This window comes from Pseudophryne corroboree, chromosome 2, assembly GCF_028390025.1.
Source record: "Pseudophryne corroboree isolate aPseCor3 chromosome 2, aPseCor3.hap2, whole genome shotgun sequence".
Classification (NCBI taxonomy): Eukaryota; Metazoa; Chordata; class Amphibia; order Anura; family Myobatrachidae; genus Pseudophryne; species Pseudophryne corroboree.
Window position 1 is genome coordinate 388,476,311 of NC_086445.1, and position 27,735 is coordinate 388,504,045.

At 43.7% G+C, this 27,735-nt stretch overlaps 1 protein-coding gene across 2 annotated transcripts in view; it reads left to right on the forward strand.

The window, feature by feature from the left end:
- Window positions 1-27,735, forward strand: part of OCA2 (OCA2 melanosomal transmembrane protein) — a 414,138-nt gene that overhangs the window by 77,241 nt on the left and 309,162 nt on the right. For both annotated transcript variants that reach the window (XM_063953301.1, XM_063953302.1), the window contains 6 exons: window positions 8,776-8,940; window positions 9,496-9,553; window positions 20,797-20,869; window positions 23,466-23,623; window positions 24,142-24,224; window positions 26,600-26,753. In XM_063953301.1, the coding sequence (XP_063809371.1) occupies window positions 8,776-8,940; window positions 9,496-9,553; window positions 20,797-20,869; window positions 23,466-23,623; window positions 24,142-24,224; window positions 26,600-26,753 (691 nt within the window). The remainder of the gene's footprint in view (window positions 1-8,775; window positions 8,941-9,495; window positions 9,554-20,796; window positions 20,870-23,465; window positions 23,624-24,141; window positions 24,225-26,599; window positions 26,754-27,735) is intronic.

Here is a 27,735-nt window from a genome sequence, read left to right on the forward strand (position 1 = left end):
CGGCCCAGGAGATTTATTTATCTTAATTTTACTCAGTCGCTCCCGGATTACTCCCTTGTTTAAGCAAGTACCAAGCAGTGTGTCATTATTATTATTATTTCTGTTATGCTCTATTCTTATATAATATAATATAGATATTCTAGTCCAGTGCAGCTTTATTGTTTAATAATTTCTGCATTACCAGTGACTGGGTGTGCCTGTATCTGCTGTGTGGTTTCACTTTCAGTGTTTCCCAGATATAACTGTCTCCAGGGGCAGATTGGGATTGAAAAACAGCCCGGGAAATTCATGGAAGCAGTCCTAATGGGGGTGTGGCTTTATGAGGGGTGTGGTCTGTTTAGGGGGCAGGATCCCTCCTCATAGGGCCTCATTGTACACAGTTGCAGCCTTCCTGACATTTTTTGCTGCTGCTGTGTGAGAGACAGGGGGCACACTGGGAACTAAAAGTGGCCTTGTGACCCGACCCGACATGGGCAGCACAAGAAGTATAACATACTATGTAGCCATGGCAGCATCACTGGATGGCAGAGTTGCTGTACTGCAGAGATGGAATAACAATGAGTGGGGACAATGCAGTGTACTGAGTATTGTGGGCTGCCTGTTACATGAAGGGGAGGGGGCACATGACAACACACAAAACAGACCCCACAGACCTGTCAGCCTACCAGGAATCTTCCTGGTGAGCGCTATGGCCAATCTGCCCCTGACTGTCTGTATATTTTGTACTCTAAGAGGCTAGGTGCATCCGGGTTTGCTAATATAGTGCATCACAGTATTTATACAATATGCATATTCTACTGTGTACTCAGTCACATAATACCAGATTTATTTGCAGGTATTGTGCTTTGTTTGGCTTTATCTTATTAAGTTGCTCTGTTGTTGATTATTTACATAATGTCTAAAAGAAAGGGCAGTAAATTAGTGGAAGCTCCTGCATCATGCAAAGCATGTTCCAGGGATTTACCAGAAGGGGAATTTTTGTATGATGGTTTATGTACTATGTGTCATACACCTCCTAGTCAGTCTGCAGCTCCTGGGTCTACTCAGGAGCCACCCTGGGCTGCGTTCAGTAACCTACTTCATACTCTGGTAGAACGCCTTATGCCCCCTATGGGACCATCTGTACCACCGCAGCCACATATTGTCACTATGGTTAATTTGTCTTGGGCAGAAAATTTATCCAACCAGCTACAATGATTAAATCAGTCTTTGGTTAGACAGATATCCACCCCAGATCACTCCCGTGCTTCTGGGTCATCTAAGCAGGCTACTTCCTCCTCACAGTCCACATACCTCTCTGATGAGAGAGGTATGTGGACCTGAGAGAGGAGGGGGAGCATACGATCCTGTCAGACACTGAATTTGGTGTTACTGATGAGGATTCTCCCTTGCAGGTTGATGTCTCTACCTTAGTGGTTGCTATTAAACAAATCCTACAAATCTCTGATAAGGATTCCACTACTGTGGAAAAGAAAACTGATATGTCTAAATGACAGAAAGTGTTTAAAACCCCATTCTGACCATTTAGTGGACATCAGACGGGAACCCTGGTCTACTTCAGGGAAGAAATTGCCTCTGCTTAAACAGGCCTTGGCTCGCTAACCTCTCCCTGCAGAGTTATTTAGCAAGTGGGAAAATCCACCACCTATGGATTCTCATGTTACCCGCATTGTGGTGTCATCCACTCTGCCTGTCACCACTGTCGCATCACTGAAGTAAGTGACAGATAAGTGTGTAGAAGGATGCCTTCAGTCTATTTACTCCCTTACAGATGCTGTGAATAGGCCCACTATTGCTGCCTCCTGGGCTGCAAAAGGTATTGAAGCACGGGTTCAGGCATTAGAGGATGAGCTGCCCGAGGATATTTCTGACAAGGCCAGACAATACCTGTCTCACATTACCACTGCCCCCATTACATTCAGGAGGCATCCTTTGAGGCAGGTATGTTGGCAGCCAGCGCGTCGACACGGTCTGTCCTAACTCACCGTATTCTGTGGTTGAGGTCATGGAAAGTGGACCTAGACTCCAAAAAGACCTTGGAGGTACTCCCGTTTACTGGGGACAGTTTGTTTGGGGAAGACCTGCATACAGTTGTGTCTGAGTTATCAGCTGCTAAGACTGCTTTTCTCCCAAATTCTAATCCTTTTGCACAGAAGTAAAATGGTACCACTTTTCATTTTTCTTTCAGCCTCAAGGGAAAGCAAAAGGTCAGACATACCCGAGACGGGCTTTGTTGTTTTGGGAGCACAAGACTAGGCCAAACAATCCTGGGCAAACCATCAGCCTGTTTTCAAACAAGACAAGCCTGCTGCATGACGGTGCGGGCCTCCCCCTGGGGACCCCAGGGTGGGAGGCCAACTTCTACAGTTCACCCATGTCTGGTTAAAGACCACTTCAGATGCATGGGAGCTGGAAGTTGTCTCTCATGGGTACGCTGTCTCTTTCAAGAGACATCCCCCTCACCAGTTTTGCACTACGGTTCTACCTTTTGGATCCGTTAAAGGCGCAAGCTTTGTAAACAAGTGTCAGTTCTCTCCTGAGTACAGGATAGGTTGTGCCGGTACCTCAGTCCCAGAGAGGCAGAGGTTATTACTCGACCCGTTTTATATTTCCGAAACCAAATGGCTCATTACAGCCTATACTCAACCTCAAATCCCTGAACAAGTTTGTGAGAGTGCCGAGGTTTTGTATGGAAATGGTGCACTCAATTGTACTGGCCATGGAACCCAGAGACTATATATGGTATCCCTGAATATACTGGATACATATCTGCATATACCCATTGCCATGTATCACCAGCAGTTTCTGCGATTTGCTATTGGCAACCTACGTTATCAATTACAGGCTCTACTATTTGGACTGGCCATGGCTCCTTGGATCTTCACCAAGGTCATGGCTGTTATGACGTCCTATCTCCATCGCCAGGGGATCAGCATCCTGCTTTATTCTAGATGACCTGCTGATTCTGGCAAATTCCCACGATGTCCTCCTCAGTCATCTGCAAATGACTGTAAGCTTCCTGAAAGCCCATGGGTGGCTTATCAATTGGAAAAAGTCCTCGCTGGTCCTAGCTCAGAGCATGGTGCACCTGGGGGCACTTCTGGATGCACACAGTCAGAGGCTGTTTCTGTCTCCAGAAAATGTCCTGAAGCTAAGATAAGATGCTTCCTTTGTCGCCCCAGAGTGTCTATACATTCGGTGATGCAAGTACTTGGCCTGATGGTGTTGGCATTCGACATGGTAGCGTACGCTCAATTTCATTCCCGCCCATTACAGAGGTTAATTCTTTCCAAATGTGACATCCAACCTCATCGGATCAGATCTCAGATGATTACTTTAATTCCAGAGGTTCATCTATCGCTGACCTGGTGGCTACAGGACCAGAGATTAAACAGGGGCCATCCCTTCTGGAACCCCGACTGGGTCCTGCTGACAACGGACACCAGTCTCGGGGGATGGGGTGCGGTGTTGGAGCAACACTAATTTCAGGGTCGATGGACCAAGGAGGAATCACTCCTCCCAATAAACATTCTGGAGTTGAGGGCAGTGTTCAATGCACTTTCTCTTGCCCTACCTCTGGTACAGAACAGGCCTGTTCAAGTACAGTCAGACAATGCCATCCATGGTGGCATACATAAATCATCAAGGTGGCACTTGAAGCCGCATGGCAATAATGGAAGTGTCAAAAATCCTTTGTTGGGCGGAGCGCCATCTGCCAGCCATATCGGCAGTGTTCATTCCAGGTGTCCTAAACTGGGAAGGTGACTTCCTCAGTCACCAGGACGTGCTCACCGGAGAGTGGACTCTTCATCCGGAAGTCTTTCAACTCCTAGTGCCTACCGGATGTAGACCTCATGGTGTCTCGACACATTCACAAGGTACCAATCTTCAGATCAAGGACCAGGGATCCTCAAGCAGCGTTCGTGGATGCACTGTAGTGATTCCATGGAACTTTCGGCTGCCCTACATGTTCCCTCCAGTGTTGCTTCTGCCCAGGATACTACGGAAGTTCAAACAAGGAGGAGGAATACTACTTCTAGTCGCTCTAGTGTGGCCTCAAAGGAATTGGTTCTCACTCTCAGACCTGCAGGGTCTATAAACACAGAGGCCTCTTCTACTTCCACAGCGCCTGGACCTTCTCGTACATGGTACTTGTCTTTACCCAGACATGGCCAGACTGGCTTTGATAGCATGGCTCTTGAAGCATCACTCCTGAGGACCAAAGGATTTTCTGAGTTGGTTATTCAGAGTATATTGAAAGCCCGCAAACTGGCATCCGCCCAGATTTATTATAGAGTCTTGAATTCTTACTTCACCTGGTGTGCTCATAAGAATTATGATGCATATCAATTCAGAATGTCCAGAATCCTGGCTTTACTGCAACGGGGCCTTGATCTAGGTCTTCGTCTGGCCACCCTGAAGGTTCACATATCTGTCTTGTCTGTATGGTTTCAGAGAAAAATTGCATCTATACCTGACACTTATACTTTCACTCAGGGCGTCAGCCTTCCTATGTCCCTCCTGTGGCTCCATGGGATTTGACTGTTATACTAATGGCCCTACAAGAATCTCCAATTGAACCTCTTAATTTGGCGGACCTTAAGTGGCTCACATCCAAGGTCCTGTTTTTGTTGGCTATTGCCTCTGCAAGACTGGTATTGTACTTAGGCGTTTTGTCCTGTCATCCACCCAATTTGATTTTTCACAGTCTACGAACTTGACCGGGTTATTTGCCTAAGGTGGTGTAATCTTTTTACCTTAACCAAGAGATTGTGGTTCCGGTCTTTATCTCTTGAGACTTGTCTTCCAAAGAGCGTTCTTTGGATGTGGTAAGGGCTCTCCATATTTGTGGCGAGTACTGCCCCTATCAGGAGGTCAGATTCCCTTTTTTTACTGTTTGGTTTCCACAAACGTGGCTGGCCTGCAAATAAGTAAACTTTGGCCAGATGAATTAGAATGGTGATTGCACAAGCTTATGTGCAGGCTGGACTTCCAGCTCCTGCTGCTATTAAAGCCCAATCTACTTGGTCTGTTGGACCTTCTTGGGTGGCCAGCCGTGGCTCGTCTGCAGAACAATTGTGCAAGGCAACTACGTGGTCCTCAGTGAACAAGTTTATTAGGTTCTATGCCTTTGATACTTCCACCTCCCAGGATGCTTCCTTTGGACGCTGGGTTCTCATGCCCGCTAAGGCGCATTCCCTCCCTTGAGGAACTGCTTTAGGACATCCTCGATATTTTCCTGTGGAAACCAATGTTTCCTGCTGCAGAAAAGGAGAGTTATGGTAGACTTACCATTGTTAACGCTCTTTCTGCAAGGTACATTGGTTCCACAGGGCGCCTACCCTGATGCACCTAGCTTCTATGGGTTTGTATGGCATTAGCTGCTGGTGCCTTCTCCTGTCGTGAGAATGTGGTTCTATTTGACTAACCTCTGCCTTCTCTCTTGCCTGCTCCTGCATTTGACTGGTTAACGAAACTGAGCTCCAGTGCCTGGAGGCAGGGTTTATAGATGAGGCCCCAATGCATCCTGGGACAGCTAAAGCTTTAGCTTGTTGGTGCCTCTGGATCAAGATCCACTCTACACCCTGATGTTTTCCTGTGGTACCAATGTACCTCGCAGAAAAAGTTAACAATGGTAAGTCTACCATAACACTCTTTATAGTTGGTAGTCACCATTCTAGTAAGATATCATATGGGCCGGGAAGATTCCTGTTTGCGTAGGAATATAACCAATGCACGATGTCAATGTAGTCCTACAACAGAGGTTCAACCAGACTGGTGCCTTCTCCTGCCCAGAGTCTCCCCCAGCCTCTTTTTCCATGAATATAGCCTTCTGCTTCCCTATCACTCCAGCCCCTTCCCCCTCGTCTGTCACTCCAGCCTCCAATGTCTCACCTTGTTAGTCCTGGGCAAGGAATTTGAAAGTAATGGATCAAGCCAACTTGCCAGGCTGTGCTGTGCATCTTTTCTGCAGTCAGTGGCAGCCTCCAGCTCAGAACCGCCCAGCCGGGGCAGGACAGTGCCAAATGCCATGCAACCATTCATACACAAGGCAGGCAGAGAGGCAGGGTAAAGCAGGGTCCAGGGACAGGTCATCTGTCCTTACAGCATCTGCACTCCACATTGTGGGTGGTCAGGATGTGTGCTGCTGCTGGAAGGCTGGCTGGCCGTGCAGTGTATGACTTAATCATGCTGACCGACACTTCACACAGGCCAGCACCATTACAGGCTGAAATTGCTGTCACTTTTGGACTTGGAGGCAGAGCTGAGAGCATTGTATCACACACACACTCCAGTCGCGCCAGTCGCTTGCACCAGACTAGTATGTTATACCAGAAGTGCACCAGACTTAAAAACAGGACAAACTGTGTCCTGTATTGAATCAATATGGGACAAAGCATGTCCCTGTCATTTACAGGACGATCCTGTATTACAGAATGAGTAGCAACTCTCTGTATGATGGAGGTTAGACCACATAGTAGATAACTTAACCAGGTCTTCGGTTTTTGACCAGTTGGAACAGGTTTACAGGATGACAAAGGGATTAATGCAGCAGGTACGCTAGATCCAGCAAGGAACGTATAAGGGAGAGCAGGTGGTGTGCAACAGGTGGGAGCAATATGCTGGCAGTGGATCATGCACACTGGCTCCATTCATGCAGCAGTATGGCTGTGGTGGTGCAGTGGAACTATATGTTGTCACTGGCCTCGGTAACGCAGTCTCTATGTGAGTGTCGCTGCAGACTCTCAGTTGCACGTTCTTCTAGCATGGAGGATGGAGCTGATTATACGTCGACATGCTGTGCATCTGCAATAACACACAAGGTCCGTCCTCTGGAAGTCTGTTTTCTTTCCCCTAAAAATATATCACACTTGTTGTAATAACACGTTTAGGATTGGAATTTTCGGCACACCCTCTCTTGTGTACTGTGTGTAAAATTGTGCTTTGTTCTTAATTGGGGCTACTACTTGTTATAAGATGTATGCTCTCTCTAGCACCACACATTAGGGGCAGATGTAGCAAGCCTTCAAGAGGGATAGGCTGTGCTACATAAATGGCAGTTAGAACCTGATTAGTTGCTATGGGCAGTTCTCCACTTTATCTCTCTAAAAGGCTTGTAACATCTTCCCTCAGACTTAAGGGGGGTACTCACGGAGCGATATTCTAAGCAATCTGACTAGATTGCTTAGAATATCGGCAGGATCGCTCCGTGTGTAGCCCCCTCGGCGATAGCGATGCGCGGCCCCGCACATCGCTATCGCCGCTGCTAGATTGGCCTGCATGCAGGCCAATCTAGCGGGTCGCTCACTTCACCCGCTGGGTGAAGTGAGCGGCCCCCCCGTCTCCCCCCGCACGCTCGGCACAGATCGCGCTGTGCTGAGCGGCAGGAGAGATGTGTGCTGAGCGGTTCGCTCAGCACGCATCTCTCCTTGATCGGCCCGTGAGTACTGGGCTTTAAGACTTCTAGTATACAGGGCTAATTGATTGCAGTGAGGAAGAGCTGGGAAACTGACCGGTGTAGTATGAAGATGTAAATAAAGGGCCTTTTTGTTTCACCATTACACTCGGGTATCCTGACAGGCTATAACAGATGTTATTTATTCCTTATGATAACTTCTAGGGAAAATTCCTTCATTTTAAGATGTAGCTTTGGTCATTTTCAATAGTTACCAAATAAGTCTGAATCTGTGTAAAAAAAAAAAGGGGGGGGGGGGGCTTTTCCCCATGCTAAGTTCTGATGTTCATCATCTGCCGCTTTGTACATATGTAAAATAAATACCTGTGTGGTTAAAGTTGCAGCCTATTGTCTCTTGTACCCTGTTGCAAATAATGCAACTAAGACGTACATTTATTTAATGGAAGATATGGTACACTGCTTATTTTGGAAGGTCTTTGTTGCACTGGGCATCTTGCAATATACAGTATGCGAGTGGTAGGGAAATAACCATAGTACTGTATGTATTATCTTTTCTTTTTTTTTTTTGTTGAAACGGATATATGATCAAATATTGTCTTTAAAATGCTTCAAAACACTGCCTTGAATAAGGGTGCTGTGAAGTCCTGAAACATCAAATGTTTGGTGAGATGTCACTTTGACAACGTGTATTATTCTATTTCAATTTAGAGGCATATTGCCATGTCCGCAATCTAAAAATATTCACTTCTAAATCCTTTTGTGGGAGAGAAGCAAAGAGAGAGAATGTATGTTAAATTGTATTTCCTTGCTGTTTGTCAGCGAGGTTGTTATTTAGAAGCTGTACTGACTCATTTCGATAAATGCATGTACAGTAATAAGAAATATTTGTCAGGATGATGGTCATTGTAGGTGAATAGTGTATAAAATCAGACATGTCTGCTTCTGAATAACAATATGCCATCCAGAAAGTTTGATTTGCTCAGCTTGCTGTCCTAATCTTTTTCCCTTTAATCAATAAAAAGTATTGCATAAACTACAGGAGTGAGAATCTTAGAGAATTCAGTAGCTACATTTATTTTATAACTTTTTCAAACAGATGTATGTATGTAACATAAGTGATGCTTTCAAAGACCACTTACTGTAAGTGTTAAAACGTAGACAAACCCCGCTTCATTTATTTGTCAAATGTCGTCTTATAAGGAAAAACCAAGTCCTCTCTAAATTGTTATTGGTAGTTTTAGTATTAAAGAACTGCATTATCAGCACGGACCCAGTAGTATTTATTACTATAATTGTACTGTTTAGTATAATTTTATTAGTGTTTATATTTATTATGTTTAAATTGGTTTACTTTTTAGGGCAGAATTCATCTGTGGTGGGGAATCATGGGAGAATAGTTCTTCCGAATTTGAACAACGATGTCGTCTTGGTAGTGAAGTTGGCAGCCTGTCTCGGTCCGCATCATCTGAAAAATATGAACGGTTTGATAACCTTCAAGGGAAATTTAACTCTTCCAAACTAAGGTAAGGCATAGACTATAAATATAGCATGCCTAGGTGAGGAGATACTGTATTGAGCTTTTCTATTCCTGAATATTACATTGTGATACAAGAGTACTGAAATTGGTGAATGCTAATAAGGTATACAGTTAACGCACTTAAGAGAGGCCATATACATTAAACTAACACGTCTTGTTAACTTTTAGCCATTGTAGTCAATATTGTGGTGCCTTTGGGTATATGCATTGGATTAATTGGTCTACAAAAAATGCATGTCAGTCATATGATACAAATAGCTAAGAATTGTTAGTGCGTGATGTCACATGTAAAGAAAGTGCTGACTAGATAAAAGGTTTGTCATCTGGCTAGAAGAGTTAGAATATTTGTAAGAACTTCAGTTTTCTGTGTAAATTCAGTAGATTGATTTCAATTTTTAATGGGAAAATATGGAGTAGACTATTACCTGATATACAGTAAGTGCACATGATGACAGTGCGTAAAATAACTGCTTGCCAGTGGATTTTCACCAATTCTGTCATTGATATTTATTTTAATCTTCACTGCATAATCTCTTCCAAGGTGTGTATTAAGAAACCTGAAGATAACTGGACTCTTCATCATAGTAGTTGTCTGCTCGGTGAGTCTCATCTGCAAACATTACTCATAGCCCAAAGCACCTCTGTGCTATTTTAAAGTGTAGATTTAAAATTACAGGTGACCTTTCATTTGCCCTATCTCTTTGTATAATGGTGCAGTATTACTTTCCACCTAGATGAACCCTACAACCATTTGGAAACCACAATTTACATTCGGTTTCTATTTTTTTGTCTTCTCATCCCCCCCCCCTCCCCTCCCCAAATTCCTATTCAAATCTTTTATTATTCACTTAAACAGACTATGAATGTGATAATCTTTTAGAGTGGCATTTTAATTTTTTGTTTTTTATTGTACTAATAATGAATATTCCCCTATGAGCACACCACTTCTGTTCAGTGTGTAAATTGATTTGAGAGATCTGTAATTGGCCCAGGGCAATTGCTGAATTGTTTTGTTTCTTTGTACATATGATCATATGTAGGATGAAAGATAATGAAGTTGCAGTACCCCAGTAAGGTAACACAGGCCACAGTAATATTTGCATGTTGAAAGCTAAAGGGTCTGATTCTAATTTGTGAGCATACACACCATCTCTAGTGTGGGGACCATAACTGATTTAATGAGCCATTTGCAGTTTCACTGTACCGGCCATGTGTACTTACACGTGCATGGCTTAATCTTTGAGACAAGCATATGCTACTGGCAGGATCAACCAGGAAGCTCTCGGTATCGGCACCTGCAGTGAACATGGGTTTGCCAAGGTGCAAAGTTATTTGCTTTGCTTTCCATTTCCGAGTTAGCCTAGAAATGAAGAAAGGGACTGTTGCATTATAAAGATGATGGTTGAACTGAGGATAATCATAACATATAACATAGCAGACTTGGGAAATGTGTGACGTTAATAGAAAGGGGGATAAGTGGTAGGTACTGTAGTAAGATCATAAGCACAATTTAGAAAATGTTGAGGTTTAAGTAACATAAGGATATCAATGGGAAAGGCAGTTAAAGGCCAAGAAAGGATGTGTGGAGTTTGTTGAACAGAGAAAAAGTGGAAGCCAAAGGAGTGTCATTTTCAATGGAAATTACAGTCTGGCCCCAATTTATCAAAGTCTAAAAAGTTGCACTTTTCTAAGCTTGTTTCCTTTGGCTAAAGAGGGGGAGGAGGACTGGACTTGCACACCTTAAGCATATTAAGAGGTACAATCATGCCACATAGAAAGAAAAAAAAAGTGCAGGTGCATACTCTAAGCACTAAGAACATTGGTAATCATTACAATAAACGATGCAATTTAACGTGCAGTAAAATGGAGATTCTTAGAATAATTTTTGGCCAAAAAAAATAGGATTTTGGTACCTACCGGTAAATCCTTTTCTCGTAGTCCGTAGAGGATGCTGGGGTCCACATTAGTACCATGGGGTATAGATGGGTCCACCAGGAGCCATTGGCACTTTAAGAGTTTGTGAGTGTGGGCTGGCCCCTCCCTCTATGCCCCTCCTACCAGACTCAGTCTAGAAACTGTGCCCGAGGAGACGACATACTTCGAGAGAAGGATTATACACAGATAGTGGTGAGATTCATACCAGCTCACACATACAATGCATGTCAAGCCACTAGCTTGAACTACTCAGCAACAGCTGAAACATTACTTACCAAGTAACAATGCGGTACTCAACTAAAACAAAGTTGTACTGAACCAAATAACATTTGCAGGAAAACAAAGCGCTGGGCAGGTGCCCAGCATCCTCTAAGGACTACTAGAAAAAGGATTTACTGGTAGGTACCAAAATCCTATTTTCTCTTATGTCCTAGGAGATGCTGGGGTCCACATTAGTACCTTGGGGATGTACCAAGCTCCCAGAATGGGAGAGAGAGTGCGGAGGCTCCTGCAGAACTGATTGACTCAACTTCACATCATCAGAGGCCAAAGTATCTAACTTGTAAAACTTTGCAAACGTTTTCGACCCAGACCAAGTTGCAGCTCGGCAAAGTTGTGCTGCCGAGAAACCCCGGGCAGCCACCCAGGAAAACCCCACCTTACGAATAGAGTGGGCCTTAACAGATTTTGGACACGGCAGTCCTGCCGTAGAACAAGCGTGCTGGATAGTGAACCTGATCCAGCGACAGATTGTCTGCTTAGAAGCAGGACACCCAATTTTCTTGGGATCATATAGGACAAACAGAGTCCGACTTTCTGTGACGAGAAGTTCTCTTCACATATCTTCAGAGCCCTTACAACATCCAAGGACTTTGATGTAATCAAGGAGACAGTAGCCACTGGCACCACAATAGGTTGGTTGATATGAAATGCCGACACAACCTTCGGAAGAAACTGCTGATGAGTCTGGAGATAAGTTCTATCTTCGTGGAAGATCAAGTAAGGGCTTTCACAGGATAAAGCACCCAGCTCGGACACATGTCTAGCAGATGCTAAGGCCAACAAAGTGATCGTCTTCCATGTAAGGAATTTGACCTCCACCTCCTGCAGAGGCTCAAACCAATCCGACTGGAGGAACTGCAACACCACGTTAAGGTCCCAAGGTGCCGTAGGCGGTACAAAGGGAGGTTGGATAAGCAGAACTCCCTTCAAAAAGGTCTGAACCTCAGGGAGGGCAGCCAATTGTTTCTGAAAGAAAATGGATAGGGCTGAAATCTGGACCTTCACAGATCCCAACCTCAGACCCATATCCACATCTGCTTGCAGGAAGAGGAGGTAACGTCCCAGTTGAAACTCCACTGTAGGAAACTTCTTGGACTCACACCAAGATACATACTTCTTCCAAATACGATGGTAATGCTTAGACGTTACCCCTTTCCTAGCCTGTATGAGGGTAGGAATAACCTTCTTCAGAATGCCCTTCCGAGCAAGAATCAGGTGCTCAACTTCCATGCTGTCAAATGTAGCCACGGTAAGTCTTGATAGGCGAACGGCCCCAGTTGCAGCAGGTCCTCCCGAAGAGGAAAAGGCCTCGGCTCTTCTTGCAGTAGATTCAGAAGGTCCGCATACCAAGCCCTTCTTGGCCAGTCTGGGGCAATGAGGATTGCTTGAACCCTTGTTCTCCGTATGAGCTTTTGGATTCTTGGTATGAGTGGGAGTGGTGGAAACACGTACACTGACCGAAACACCCACGGAGACACCAGGGCATCCACTGCCACTGCCTGTGGATCCCTCGACCTGGAACAATAACGCTGAAGCTTCTTGTTTAGATGAGAGGCCATCATGTCTATTTGGGGTAAACCCCAAGGATCCGTTATTTCCTTGAACACCTCCGGATGGAGGCCCCACTCTCCAGGATGGAGATCGTGTCTGCTGAGGAAGTCTGCTTCCCAGTTGTCTACTCCCAGAATGAAGATGGCTGACAGAGCTAACGTGTGTTTTTCTGTCCAGAGGAGTATTCTTGTCACCTCTGCCATTGCCGCTCTGCTCTTCGTTCTGCCCTGTCGGTTTATGTAAGCCACTGTTACGTTTTCTGACTGCACTTGAATGGCCTGATTTCTTAGAAGAGGTGCCGCCTGAAGAAGACCATTGTAGATGGCTCTTAGTTCCAGAATGTTGATGGGCAGGCCAGCTTCCAGGCTTGACCACCGTCCTTGGAGGGTTACTCCTTAAGTGACTGCTCCCCAGCCCCTGAGGCTCGCATCCGTTGTTAGAAGGACCCAGTCCTGAATCCCGAACCTGCGGCCTTCCAGGAGGTGAGGCAATTGGAGCCACCGGAGAAGTGAAACCCTCGCCTTTGGCGACAGACACATTTTCTGCTGCATGTGAAGGTGAGAACCCGACCACTTGTCCAGGAGATCCAGTTGGAAGGTCCGAGCACGGAACTTCCCGTACTGGAGAGCCTCGTAAGAGGCCACCATCTTTCCCAATAGGCGAATGCATTGATGAACCAACACCTGGGGTGGCTTCAGGACATCCCGGGCCATAGCTTGTATCACCAACACCTTTTCCTGCGGAAGAAACACCCGCAGCACTTCTGTATCCAGGATCATTCCCAGAAATGACAATCTCTGGGTTGGCTCCAAAAAGTGCAGAATCCAACCGTGACTCTGAAGCAGTGGACTGCAGCAGCTTCTCCTTGGATGATGCCTTTATCAGTAGATCGTCCAGATATGGAATGATGATCACACCCTGCTTGCGGAAGAGCATCATAATTTCCGCCATCACCTTGGTAAACACCCTCGGTGCTGTGGAGAGGCCGAATGGCAGGACCTGGAACTGAAAATGACAGTCTAGCAATGCGAAGCGGAGATGAGCCAGATGCGACAGCCAGATCGGAATGTGGAGGTACGCATCCTTGATATCCAGTGATACCAGGAATTCCCCTTCTTCCAGACCTGATATCACTGCCCTGAGAGACTCCATCTTGAACTTGAACTCGAACTTCTTTAGAAAGGGGTTCAATGATTTTAGGTTCAGAATGAGCCTGACCGAACCATCCAGTTTCGGTACCACGAAAATGTTCGAATAGTAACCTTTGTTCAGCATGTGAGGTGTTACTGGCACAATGACCTGTGCCTCTACCAGCATTTGGACAGCATCTTGTAGTATAGTGCTGTCCTCCAACAAAGTTGGTAAGCCTGACTTGGAAAAAGCGATGAGGAGGGAGACTTTGAAATTCCAGCCTGTATCCCTGAGACACAAGATCTACCATCCAAAGATCCAGGCCAGACGATACCCAGACATGACTGAAGTGTCTCGCTCCTACTGGCCCCACCACCGGGGCGTGCAGTCCACAGTCATGCAGAGGACTTTGGGGTACCTGAAGCAGGCCTTTGTTCCTGGAAACCTGAAGCGGCAGGTTTCTTGGACTTAACCCGACCTCCCCTAAAGAAGGTATTGGATGTTCTGGCCTTTCTAGGCTTGTTAGGCCGAAAGGACTGCAGTGCAGCTAAAGAGGAGGATTTCTTCAGAGCAGGTGCTGCTGAGGGAAGAAATGTAGACTTATCCGCTGTAGCGGTGGATAGCCACGTGTCTAAAGCTTCCCCAAAGAGAGCCTGACCTGTATAGGGTAGGGACTCCACACTTCTGGATTCCGTGTCGGTCGACCACTGGCGCAGCCATAGTCCCCGACGAGCTGAAACAGACATGGAAGAAATTCCCACAGCTATGGAGCCCAGGTCTTTCATGGATTCTACCATAAAACCTGCAGAATCATGTATGTTGCGTAAATACAACGCACGTCATCCCTATCCATCGTATCCAAATCCTCAAGTAAGGTAGCCAACCACTTCCCTATTGCTTTTGCAATCCATGCACTAGCAATAGTGGGATGTAATATGGCCCCAGAAGCAGTGTACATTGATTTAAGCGTGTTTTCAATCTTTCGATCTGCCAGTTCTTTTAAGGTGGTAGATCCCGGAACAGGCAAAACCACCTTCTTTGAGAGTCTGGACACAGATGTGTCAACGATCGGATGGTTTTCCCACTTTTTCCTATCCTCAGGGAAATGAAAAGCCACCTGGACCCTTTTAGGGATCTGGAACTTTTTCTTATGGTTTTTCTCATGCTTTTTCAAATATAGCATTCAACTCCTTTGACGCAGGGAAGGTTAGCGAGGCTTTTATTATTTTCAGTGAAAAAAGCCTCCTCAACCTGCTCAGGTGTGGAATCATTAACATTTAGCACATCCCTCATTGCCACTATCAACAATTGCACCCCCCTTGCAAGAGATGCGGACCCATGAAACACATCCCCATCACCATCTGTAGTGTCAGAATCGGTATCCGTGTCATCTTGTGTGACATGCACAAGCGCACGTTTGTGGGGGTATAGAGCAAGGTGTCCTGAGGTACCAGACACAGGCCATAGAGCTCTGTAATACATGAGTTGCAGATTCATTACTAGCAACCCTGTCAGAAATCTGAGAAATCCAAGATTTGATAGAGGAAAACCACTCTGGTTCCCTTGCTGGTATCTGTGCTAAACCAGTGCTATCCTGATTACATTGAATGGGATCATCCTGGGAGGCTAAATCCTCTGCAGCATATGACAGTGTCCCTGGACATAGGTAAAGGAGACCACCAAACACCACACACACACACACACACACACACACACACACACACACACACACACACACACACACACATGCAGACAGAGTTTCCCCCCCAAGAAAGGCAAGATAGAGACACAGAGATCGGAGCCAACCCACAATACAAGACTTTCAGTAAAAGGAAACCCCTTACCAGCGCAGACTGTGTCCCTTAATAGGAGACACAGTCATTTTACAGCCTCTCCTCCTGTCTACAACCCCCTGGTACCGTGTACAGACAGTTGGAGCTGCTGTGGAGGAGCCTGTTCTTCCATCCAGCGCTGTGCAGGCAAGAAAATGGCGCTGGAACGCTGCTGGGTCCTCAAAATCTGGACATAACATTCTGCTGGGTCCGCTCTGAGGAGAAGCTCTTCCCACGTAATGGCGCTGTCTTCACGCTCTTCAGATTTTATACTGGCCTGAGCAGTGGCGGAACAAGCAAGCGGTGGGCCCAGGTGCGACAAAATGCTTTGGGCCCCCCCCCCCATCCAAGTCCACCCCGGGGGCAGTGCGCGCCGTAGGCGCGCGCAAAAATACATAGTGGCGTGGCTTCGTGGGGAAGGGGTGTGGCCACAAAATAATACCAACACAGTAGTCTCCATTATTCAAATTACGCCGCACAGTAGCACCACTACACCAGGTAGAGACCCTTTTACACCTTACAGCGAACAGATTCCTCTTTTTACACATTACAGCAGACAGCGTGCCCTTTTTACACATAACGGCAGACAGCGTGCCCTTTTTACACATAACGGCAGACCGCGTGCCCTTGTTACACATTACGGCAGACAGCGTCCCCATTTTTACACATTACGGCAGGCAGATTCCTCCTTTTTACACATAGCAGCAGGCAGATTCCCCATTTTTACACATAGCGTCAGGCAGCCCCCCTTTTTTACACATTACGGCAGGCAGATTCCTCCTTTTTACACATAGCAGCAGGCAGATTCCCCATTTTTACACATAGCGTCAGGCAGCCCCCCTTTTTTACACATTACGGCAGGCAGATTCCCCATTTTTACACATAGCGTCGGGCAGATTACCCCTTGTTACACATTACGGCAGACCGCGTGCCCTTGTTACACATTACGGCAGACCGCGTGCCCTTGTTACACATTACGGCAGACAGCGTGCCCTTGTTACACATTACGGCAGACAGCGTGCCCTTTTTACACATTACGGTAGACAGCGTGCCCTTGTTACACATTACGGCAGACAGCGTGCCCTTGTTACACATTACGGCAGACAGCGTCCCCATTTTTACACATTACGGCAGGCAGATTCCTCCTTTTTACACATAGCAGCAGGCAGATTCCCCATTTTTACACATAGCGTCAGGCAGCCCCCCTTTTTTACACATTACGGCAGGCAGATTCCCCATTTTTACACATAGCGTCGGGCAGATTACCCCTTTTTACACATAACGGCAGACCGCGTGCCCTTGTTACACATTACGGCAGACAGCGTGCCCTTTTTACACATTACGGCAGACAGCGTGCCCTTGTTACACATTACGGCAGACAGCGTCCCCATTTTTACACATTACGGCAGGCAGATTCCCCTTTTTACACATAGTGGCAGGCAGTCCCCCCTTTTTAAACATTGCGGCAGGTAGTCCCCCCTTTTTACACATTGCGGCAGGCAGTCCCCCCTTTTTACACATTGCGGCAGGTAGTCCCCCCTTTTTACACATTGCGGCAGGCAGTCCCCCCTTTTTACACATTGCGGCAGGTAGTCCCCCATTTTTACACATTGCGGCAGGCAGTCCCCCCTTTTTACACAGTGCGGCAGGCAGTCCCCCCTTTTTACACATTGCGGCAGGTAGTCCCCCCTTTTTACACATTGCGGCAGGCAGGCACAAGAAAGAAAGAAGGAAAGAAAAAGAAAGAAAGAAAGAAAGAAGAATTATACTTACCCTCAGGCTCCTCGGTGCAGCTGCGTCAGACGACGATTCCCGGGCAGTAGAGAATGAGGAGGAGGGAGCCGGAGGACGGAGCCGCAGCAGCGCTTTGTTACTGGTGGAGGCGCTGCTGCTGCTGCCCCTCTGCTTCCCTATAGGCTGTTCTCGGAAGACAGCCTATAGGGAAGCAGAGGAGCAGCAGCAGCAGCGCCTCCACCAGTAACAAAGCGCTGCTGCGGCTCCGTCCTCCGGCTCCCTCCTCCTTCCCCCGTCTGTACCGCTGCTCAGCTCCTATCTCCGGGCGGCTGTGCGCTGCGGGCAGCGGTTGCCTGCAGCGCACAGCGGCATGTAATGAGTCAGTTTGACTCATTACATGCTTGGGCCCCTGGACAGAGGCGGGCCCCAGTGCAGTGCACTGCCTGCACTGCCGGTAGTTCCGCCTCTGGGCCTGAGGCAAAACTTGCTGGCTGAGATCCGCGGACCCTGACAGACTTGCTGACCAGTGTGGGGGTAAGCGCTGGCCCAGGGAGCCCCTCACAGCACTGCACTATGTGCCTCTGAAATTTCCCAGGAGCGCATTTAGTACTGCGCTCCCTCCCCGTTGCTGCCATCTTCACACCGGCCACCCGCTTGCTAGGGGGGTCGGTGGCTCACTCACCACTCTTCAGCATCTGGAAGGGGTTGGTGGCATGCTGCTGGGAGCGAGCGGTCCCCTGTGGCGGAGACCGATCCGACCCCTCTGGAGCTCAGTGTCCAGTCAGCGGAGTCAGTGGCTCAGACCCCGCAGGGCGGACACTGCTCCCTCCCTTAGTCCCTTGCTGCAGGCAGGCTGTTGCCAACAGCCTCCTATAAAAAAAACTCTAAAAAACAACTTTTACTAGAAAAGCTCAATAGAGCTTCCCTAGCTGTGACCAGCTCCTCTGGGCACATTTTCTAAACTGAGTCTGGTAGGAGGGGCATAGAGGGAAGAGCCAGCCCACACTCTCAAGCTCTTAAAGTGCCAATGGCTCCTGGTGGACCAGTCTATACCCCATGGTACTAATGTGGACCCCAGAATCCTTTAGGACGTAAGAGAAATAGGCCCACCTACAGCAGCCAGGTAACTTCATCAGGTGGGTCCCTAACATTCCTAAGGTCAAGTCCAGAGCACAGAACCCCCTGGGCTAGCACAGCCCAACCTCCCCAAGGCATCACACGAGTAAGAAGTAGCAGTTTAAGTGTTACTTTAATAAGAAGTAGCAACTAAGGGGGTAATTCTGAGTTGATCGCAGCAAGAATTTTGTTAGCAATTGGGCAAAACCTTGTGCACTGCAGGGGAGGCAGATATAACATGTGCAGAGAGAGTTAGATTTCGGTGGGTTATTTTGTTTCTGTGCAGGGTAAATACTGGCTGCTTTATTTTTACACTGCAATTTAGATTGCAGATTGAACACACCACACCCAAATCTAACTCTCTCTGCACATGTTATATCTGCCTCCCCTGCAGTGCACATGGTTTTGCCCAACTGCTAACAAATTTGATGCTGCGATCAACTCAGAATTAGGCCCTAAGTGCTAAAAGTGTTGTATAGGTGAGAAGTAGTCAATCGGGTGTTAAAAAGTGTTACATTAAGTGTTACAAGAATGATGCCCCGAACAGCCCGGCCACATGCCCCACCTGATGAAGTCACCTGGCTGTGATAGGTGGGCCATATTTTTGGCCAAAGATTATGCTAAGAATCTCAATTTTACTCCATGTGAAATTGCAGAGTTTTTATAATTATTCTGATTACCAACGTTGCTAGTGCTTAGAGTGTGCATGCATCTGTATTTTTTTTTTTTCTGTGTGCCTCTTTGGCTAAAGCCATGTTTATGTGATAGACGTAAGCTGCTGTGTGTCAATGGAGGTAATATTACAGGAGAGGAATTCTGTGATTCCTCTCTAGCAGTACTCCTTCCACTTTCATAGTTATTTTTTAAAATATAATATTACACTTATGTGTGACGACAACTATCACTTCAACAACTATCACTTCACTGCCGTGATCTTCCTCTTATACATCCTCTTATCGGTGCCCACAAGATATATTTTAATGAATAGCCTCAAAAAAAGCCTGCAATGATGATTGTTAGTTTTCAGTACGTGATAGCATTATTTAATAAATAAAGGTGTAAGGGGCCTCTGTATTAATAACCAAACTGATGCGATTATTAACATTGTTTCGCAGCGGATATTTTCAGTTTTAATGAAAATATCCCTGCTATGTACTAAGTGAAACCTGCAAGGACAGCGGTAGCAAAAGACTCCTCTGGAATCTGCCACTACGTTTGAGCACAGTGTTAGTCTCCAAAATTGCAGCTGGCACTGGAGGGAGGCGGCAGGAGGGGGAAACTCTCTCTTGCAACCATGCCTCAATAGGCTCAAAGCTGCTTATGACATCTGAAGATGGCATAAACTAATGTGGCCAAACTCTGAAAAGCTCCACTTTTCAGAGATTGGTACATAGGAGAATTTAGATTCAATTGATGGTACTGGGTACTGTGATCTGCAGTGCCAATTAGCCTTCTGCTGAATATTTCAGTGAAAACTCCTGCATTAGGCTATAAGTACATAGCAACAAACCATAAAATTATGCAGAAACTTTAGTTTCTACATCATTTTGTGGAAAAAAAGCTTGATAAATAGGGCCTTAAATGTTTTAATTGGTTGTTTAAATGTTTCATGAGATTCTGCAATATAATGATGCGATGTGCACAGCTATCCATAATGAAGAACGTATGGTGTGTGAAAATGGTTGTGTTCATTTCCAGTATTCACTTAGATGTTAAACAGGATTCCTGATCAAACTTAACACCATGACTGCAGTTACCTTTCAGTTGTGCATGTTTAATGTCAGGTGGTTAGTTTTGTTAAGAGTTATAGTGGCATACTCTAAGTTTTGTATAGTTTATTGAATGTTATGTCTGAATAAGTTGGTGCAGCTCACCACATGTGAAGGAACTGTGGATTACAGACTACACAATGTATTTTCTGAGCATGATATCCCTGACTGCTATTTTTAACACACAAATTTATATATATATATATATATATATATATATATATATATATATATATATATATATATATATACATATATACACACACATTGTGGAAAATTCACATGCAATGGTCAATGCCGCTCTGACACTAGAAAAGATCAAAAATATAATGCAAAAGATTCAGGTTGTGTGTTTTTATTCTGTTTTCTCTGTGTCGTCTGTATACACTTTTTGGTAAAGTGAAGTATCAGTTTGATTGCATTGCGGTGATTAGAACATCTATTTCTGTGCATAAATAATTTGTTAATTACATATTTGTTGTTTTGCTGCAGATCCTGTTTAGCACTTATGCTGATAAAAGCAGCCCTTGGCAGATGTTGGCCCTGTCATCTCTGGAAAGCTACTGTATCCCTTTGTCAGTTGCTATTTCCGCTCTGCAGAGAGTGCAGTGCAGTTTAATTTAAGGTGATACATAATGGTTCTACCACTCCTCAGCGTGACACGCATTCATTTTCTCACTGTCTGAGATCTCCTTCTACTGAATTAATTTTAAATCAGAAAATTACTCTGTTCACAAAGCTGTTCCTCTCTATCTCATCCAAATTATATAGCCCTTATTGAAATATATGAAAAGCTTGATTTTATCTTTTCCGCCAGAGGTGAATGGATATCCAACACAAATTGTCACTTTGTTGTAGTATACTCAAATATAGTTCATTCTAAATCAATCAGGATTTAATAATACTACTGAAGAAGAGTACTTGAGACTAATTGCAAACCCTTTTGTCTCTCCCTTCTGCTAGTTAAAAATGTGAACTGTATTATATCTGCGGTATGTATTTTGAAAGTAGACTTGGCAAATATTTAATCCATCATGCAATGCCAAACTAATCTGCAGAATAGATGTAGTTTGTTTACATGAATTGCTTGGTTCCACTTGTGTTGTAGATGGCGTGTTTGTGCTATCCAGTCTATCACTACTGCTGTTTGGAATGGTGTTCAATTCCAAAAACTTTTATTCCAATTTGTATCATTGTGAAAATTATAAGGTTCTTTCAACCATTAAATCGAGTAATCCTATTAAGATATTTATTTGGTATGGCTTCTAAGATTTTAGATTTACTATCCACCTTGAACACAACTACTTTTTAATTAACATGGTTTAAAGTTAACATTGCAATTAAAAATTTAGTGATCCCCAAAATCTAAGTAGAAACCTCTGGTATGTTTTTGGTACTGTATGCCTGAAATTCAATGTTTTTAATCTGAATCCACTGCTGCAGTTTCATTTCAATGGCTTAAACCTGTTAATGCATTCTACAGTAGTTCCCATTGTTTCAATATGGCAATGGCCACTTATAAAATGTTACTAGATGAACCCACACCAGTGCATTCAGTCATACGTTACATTAAGAGTTTCTATATTAAGAGTTTCTAAAATTTTACTATGAAGAATTCTGAATTATTACATTTGCTTAACTGTTGGCCCACTGCAGAGCATTGGGAACTTGACCTGGTTTCTTATGTTTAGAGCACCAACAGTTCAAGTTTTCCAGTCACCTGGCAGGGGCACTGTGTATGACAAATGGTCACATTTTTTTAATTCACAGGTGGCCTGGAAAACATGAACAGTTTGTGCTCCTTGATGACCAAGGGTCTATTTACTAAGACTTGGAGGGAGATAAAGTAGATGGAGATAAAGTACCAACCAGTCAGGCCCTCACTGCCTTGCAGCAGGCTGTGTTAAAAAAATAACAGGAGCTGACTGGCTGGTAATTTATCTTTGTCCCCTTTATCTCCATCCAAGGCTTAGCAAATTGAACAAAAAGTTTGTCCACCACTGATTAATGGTACTTGGGGTCTATTTACTAATCTGTAGAGAGAGGTGAACTAGCTACTTGGCAGTTAGGAGCTGATTGACTGGAATGTTCTCTCTCTCTCCAAGGCTTAGTAAATAGATCCCTTTAAAACATTTACAAATTCTCCTCCTTGCCAATTTTGGTGATGTCTGTTTTGGGTACAATACTTTAGTAAGCATGTGAACACTTTCGTCGTCTTAGAAAAATATTTTACAAATGTTGTGTTTCTAAATATACATAGCAAATTATATGCTACAGGCACTATCCAAAAGTGGAAAAATATTTTTCTAAAGGAATTTGTTTCCTTGGTGAAGAAAATGTTAATAATGTATATCTAGGGGAGATGATTGTTCCAGTCCTATATTATACACATATAATTTTCATTCTTGGCCTTCTATTTTGAATAAATTGATGATTTTCCAGAATGCTGTGAACTACCTGCTATAATCCAGTTCTCTGTACTATATATTGAAATTAGTCAATAGAACTGTTGGGTATCTTTGTGAGCTGTGTAGTTCCAGGTGCAGAAACTCAATGGCATAAAGGTTTCTTTTAATGTATACAGATTAACCACATATGGGTTACAGTAGGAGTAAGTGCCTTTTTTCAAATCTTTTATTTATTTTTTAAATTAAATGCAAATTACTTTTGTATAGTATAAACTTTTATATGTTGTATTCTCTATGAGTTTATTACTGTTGCAGTTCTCTGCCAATCATTGTATTTGGTTTCTGATTTCCAGCAGGATTTAATTAAAAATACTTTCTTGCATACAAAGTTATTCACAGTTCTGCATTCTTGTATCTCTTTGCACATAAGCCTTGACTTGCTAAACATTGCTAAAATGCTATTATTTAAAGTTTGAATCATTCTAAAAAATATACAGTATACCTCCTTTAGGCAAATGTAAGTACTTTTCTGTTTTTCCTTTCTTCCTTTACAATACCGCCTCCTCACTGTGCCTGTTCTGATTCCATATGTCTGTATTGCACATTAAGACTTCTACTCCAATTTTATTTTTGCATTTTGACCAAAGCCATGAATGTTGGTGTTGTGTAAAAAATTGAGGTGCTTTATAAATAGAAGGTAATAAACATTTAAATGACTTTCCACTTTAAAACCCCTTAACTTAACCCTACAAGCTGCAAATCTTACAGATTTTCAAAACTCTGCACTCTTAAAACTGGAAGTTGATGGACCATTTGCTGGGGATTTGATCGACAAAAGAAATGAGGAATATATCATCATACAGATTGCACAAATTGAGGATCCTTTTTCAAGAAGGCGTCGTCCTACACAGGTTGGCGGCTAAATGCAAAAACTTGTATATGTGCAAGTGTAAAATATACAACACTAAATATTTCTATAACTAGCACATTATATATATATATATATATATATATATATATATATATATATATATATATATATATATATATATATAAAATATATGTGTATGAGTGTGCATGTATGTATATATATATCATATACACTTTTATAACAGTTACTAGTGAATTATGCAAACAAGGATTTTATTCTGTAATTATACCTCTGGATGACTAAGGTGCCCATACACCTAAAAATGTATCTTCCAATCTGGCTGGTTGGAATGAAAAGCTGGTAATGGATGGGAGCAAATGACAGTTGACCATTTGAAATGGTCAACTGTCATTTGCTCCCATCCATGTAATTTGCTCCCATCCATTACCAGATTTTCATTCCAACCAGCTAGATTGGAAGATACATCTTTTGGTGTATGGGCAGCTTTGTGAGCAATTCCAATTGTTTTTTGTTACTAAACAAGTCAATATTTTGCAGATTATTTACAACTGGACCCTAGCTCTAAACTCGAGAAGAAAGGAACATATTGTAAAAAAAAAAACATTTGAAATATTAAACAGGTTAGTATTAGTTTGTGTTGCAATGATAGCATACTTGTTAGTGCTATTCTGGTAACTTTCACAAACCAAACAAAAACTAGTTTTTTGCTAAATATAGTTGCAGGATGTTGTGTACCTTGTCTGTGATGCTCTTCAAAAGGAAGGTGATTTTGGAAATCCTAAGAAAATCAAAACACTGGCTGGGATGTAATGAAGTCAGAGTTCGGTGTCCGTGAGGGATGCCGGCTGAACTTAGACTTGTGCAAAGTCAGGCAGGGAAATGAGAGGGTTTTTGTTTTTTTTAAGCTGCTGGTGCTTTCCCTCTGGGACAAATATGTGATCAAAACTGTTAGTCACTTGCCCTCCATTACGAGTCCGCATCCTGGTAGCAAGCAAGGAATGTATGGCCAGTCCAATGCCTCCTTCAGGAGCTTGCATCCTCTGTCAGCAGCAGAAACCAAGTGCCAGTTTAAACTAGTGCCCTCCTTGGGTGTCCCTCTGGCAGGCAAGGTAAGTTAACATCCTGGTGTGATGTCTTCCGGGAATACATATATTATCGCGTCTGATGGAATGGCAGCTGTTGGGATCTCACCAGGCAGATCTCAGCAGTGAGTCCCCTCATGGGCTCGCCATGCTTCAGGCCCAGCGGTGAGCTGCGCTCACCACAGGATCTATTCCCACTCTGATGGTGGCGTGGACCCACCACCCGAGTAGGAATAACAGGCTGTGGTTGGGGTTCTGGCCACCGGCATTTTACCAGCTGTCGGGATTCAGTCATCTGTCTCGTGACTGCCAGGATCCTGACAGCCATTATATTAACTGCATCCTGTCCTCCGTCAGGTGTGATGAGTTAAGATCCGGTTTGATGCCATGAGTCATGGGTCTGCTGTTCCTTCAAGAACATACATTATGGGTAGCTGATATTACAACACGTGATACATGTTGGGATAAGAAGTATCATAGGAAGTGGTGTTTCTAGGTAGTAGCTTCCAGACATGTGTGAGCATAAGGTACTGCACCAAGAATGCAGAACAGGAGAACCATTACTGGTGGTATTTTTGGATATTTTTTTCTATTTCTTTTGTCAGTTAGTTAAGCACTATATCTTAGTATTATGCTCATTTTAGGTTAGATACACAGTCCACAAGTGAGAAGGTGGTAGGAAAATCTGCAAAGAAAAAGAAGGTTATTTCTTGTGGGATTTGTAAGAAGTTACCAATAGGATTTGTGGGAAGGAAATGTGCAGAATGTAGCTCCACTGATCTGTAGCAGCCTCCTCCACATATGGTTGAGCTTTGGGATATGCCACCTACGATAGACTCAGCAGTAGCCAGGCTGTCCAGAAAAAAACACAATTCCGCTTGACGATGTTAACTCCTTTTAAAGATGCGATGGAGAGTAGAATTGAGGGTGTTATAAAAAAAAAAATTGCACCTAATCTTTGGGACAGCATTGGGGCCTAGTTTTGCTACAGCTGTAACAGAGTGTTATGAATCTGGGGTAATGACCTTGAGAGAAATATACAGGAATGAATAAAAAGGCATGAACTCCTAAAACTTGGATCAGATATGATGTTGGCAACGGAATTTGTATGTGAAGCATCTTTGGAAGCAATAAAATTAGCTTATAAAACCATGGTCTCTGCAATTGTTATAAGAAGAGAATTATGGTTATGCCTGTGGTTGCAGAGGTTTACTCAAAGACTAAATTGGTGGTGCTCCCCTTTGAGTGAAAATATCTATTTGGAGAAATCTTAGATACTGTACCATTATCTCAGATTTGGGGAGGGGGGGAGTCAGTTTGGTTTCCTCAGGACATACCTTTGTTGTTTTTTGTTTCCCTCAGACAATCTGACATCTAAGGTTTGCTTAGATATTGTATGAACATACTGTATTATATAGCCTGACAACATATAAAATGTAGCATGTACAACTGTATATAGTGACAGTATGAAAACAGCTGTAGCAAAGAATAGCACTCCGAAGGTTTCTTCTGCACCTGTCACATGCAAATATAAATTGCTCTATAGAAAGTGCTCATGAGATGACTCCAACCTAAAGCATGCAGAAATTATTATTTTTTGCACTCTATGAATTATTTGTACAGTAGAAGTGGTGATTTTTCCAGTATTAAATTTTTTCTAAGCTTTCTGTCAAATATTCTGTCTGCTTTCATGCATTCAAATCTTTCATTATGCTTTAATATTGTACTTTTTATGTTAACTCTGCAAGGAATGATTTACTATCAATGGGTAAAAGAAAATTGTCATGTTTTTACAAATAACTGCTGCTACCTGTAGACTTTTGCTAATTGCATTTTAGCTATTTGAATAACAAAAGTAATTGTGTGTGACTGGCTAATCTTACGGATCCCCCCCCCCCTCCCTTTCTTCACAGTGAAACCATTTCAATAAACATTCAAGCATTTCTACAGGAGTCTCGACTTGTTCCAGTTTCTTTATCTTATCAGTACCTTAGTGCAAGCATTGAGACCCAAGTAACAATTGCTGCCATTATCTTAGCAGGAGTTTATGCACTAATCATATTTGAGGTAAGGGATTTAAATTTCTTAGTGAGGTTTTAGAAAATGTAATATATTTTGTGTTTTTAAGAATGTTTTCTTTTTAACTAATGCGAAGTAAAGCATTGTGTAAAAATAATTCCGTTTATGAATGAGAAAATGTTCCCCCATTTAACTGTGATTTGATGCTTCTACCTCCCGGAAAATTAACTGGATGAGGCTCCCTATATAACAGTACTTCATACAGTATGTACCAGTGACATGCAGTGAATGGCTGGGGAGGCACACATGGGGATGGGATCTAAATGCTGGGAGCCTGTCTCACACCCTACTCACTACACTAGCTATAGAGTTCATTGGGTGGTATTCAAATGATTATTGCGCACATTCTCCTGTCTAAAGTTATGGGAGATTGTGGGGGCTATATTCAATTGTTTCTGGTTTTCGTGCTGATCGCACCCATAGAGGTCAGGTTTATCCACGTAAAGCAGCTAAACCTGACCAAAGTGCTGGTGCGATCGTGAAAAATGCTGTTTGGGCACCCAAGTCAGCTCGCCTCCCGCAAGGTCTGCTAGTCTGCATTCATGAGCTGTATTGTTTCTTGCACCTACCACACTCATCCTACATAAAAAAGAACAAATCATCCACATGTCCAGTTTCTTGCATCACTGTCTTTCACAGCTACTGGCAAAATCGCGCTGAATCTCTAATAATAATCTGCTCACTGCAGATCTTTCCATGCTCCTCAAATGTCTAATTCTTCCATAGTATCCATATTACAGTATTTACAATACCTTTTAATTTCCATTTCCTTTGAATTTTGCAATCCCAGACCAGACCAGTTTGTAAGAGTTACTCAACATCCTAACCCAGTGTTTCCCAGACTTTTTTTTAAATCACTGCGCCCCGGAGTATCAGAATTTTTCTTCACAGCACCCCTAGGCCAAAAGTTTCTTAAGAAATTTAGAAAAAAATATTAAGTTAAGTAAAATTACTTTATATGTCATCCTTA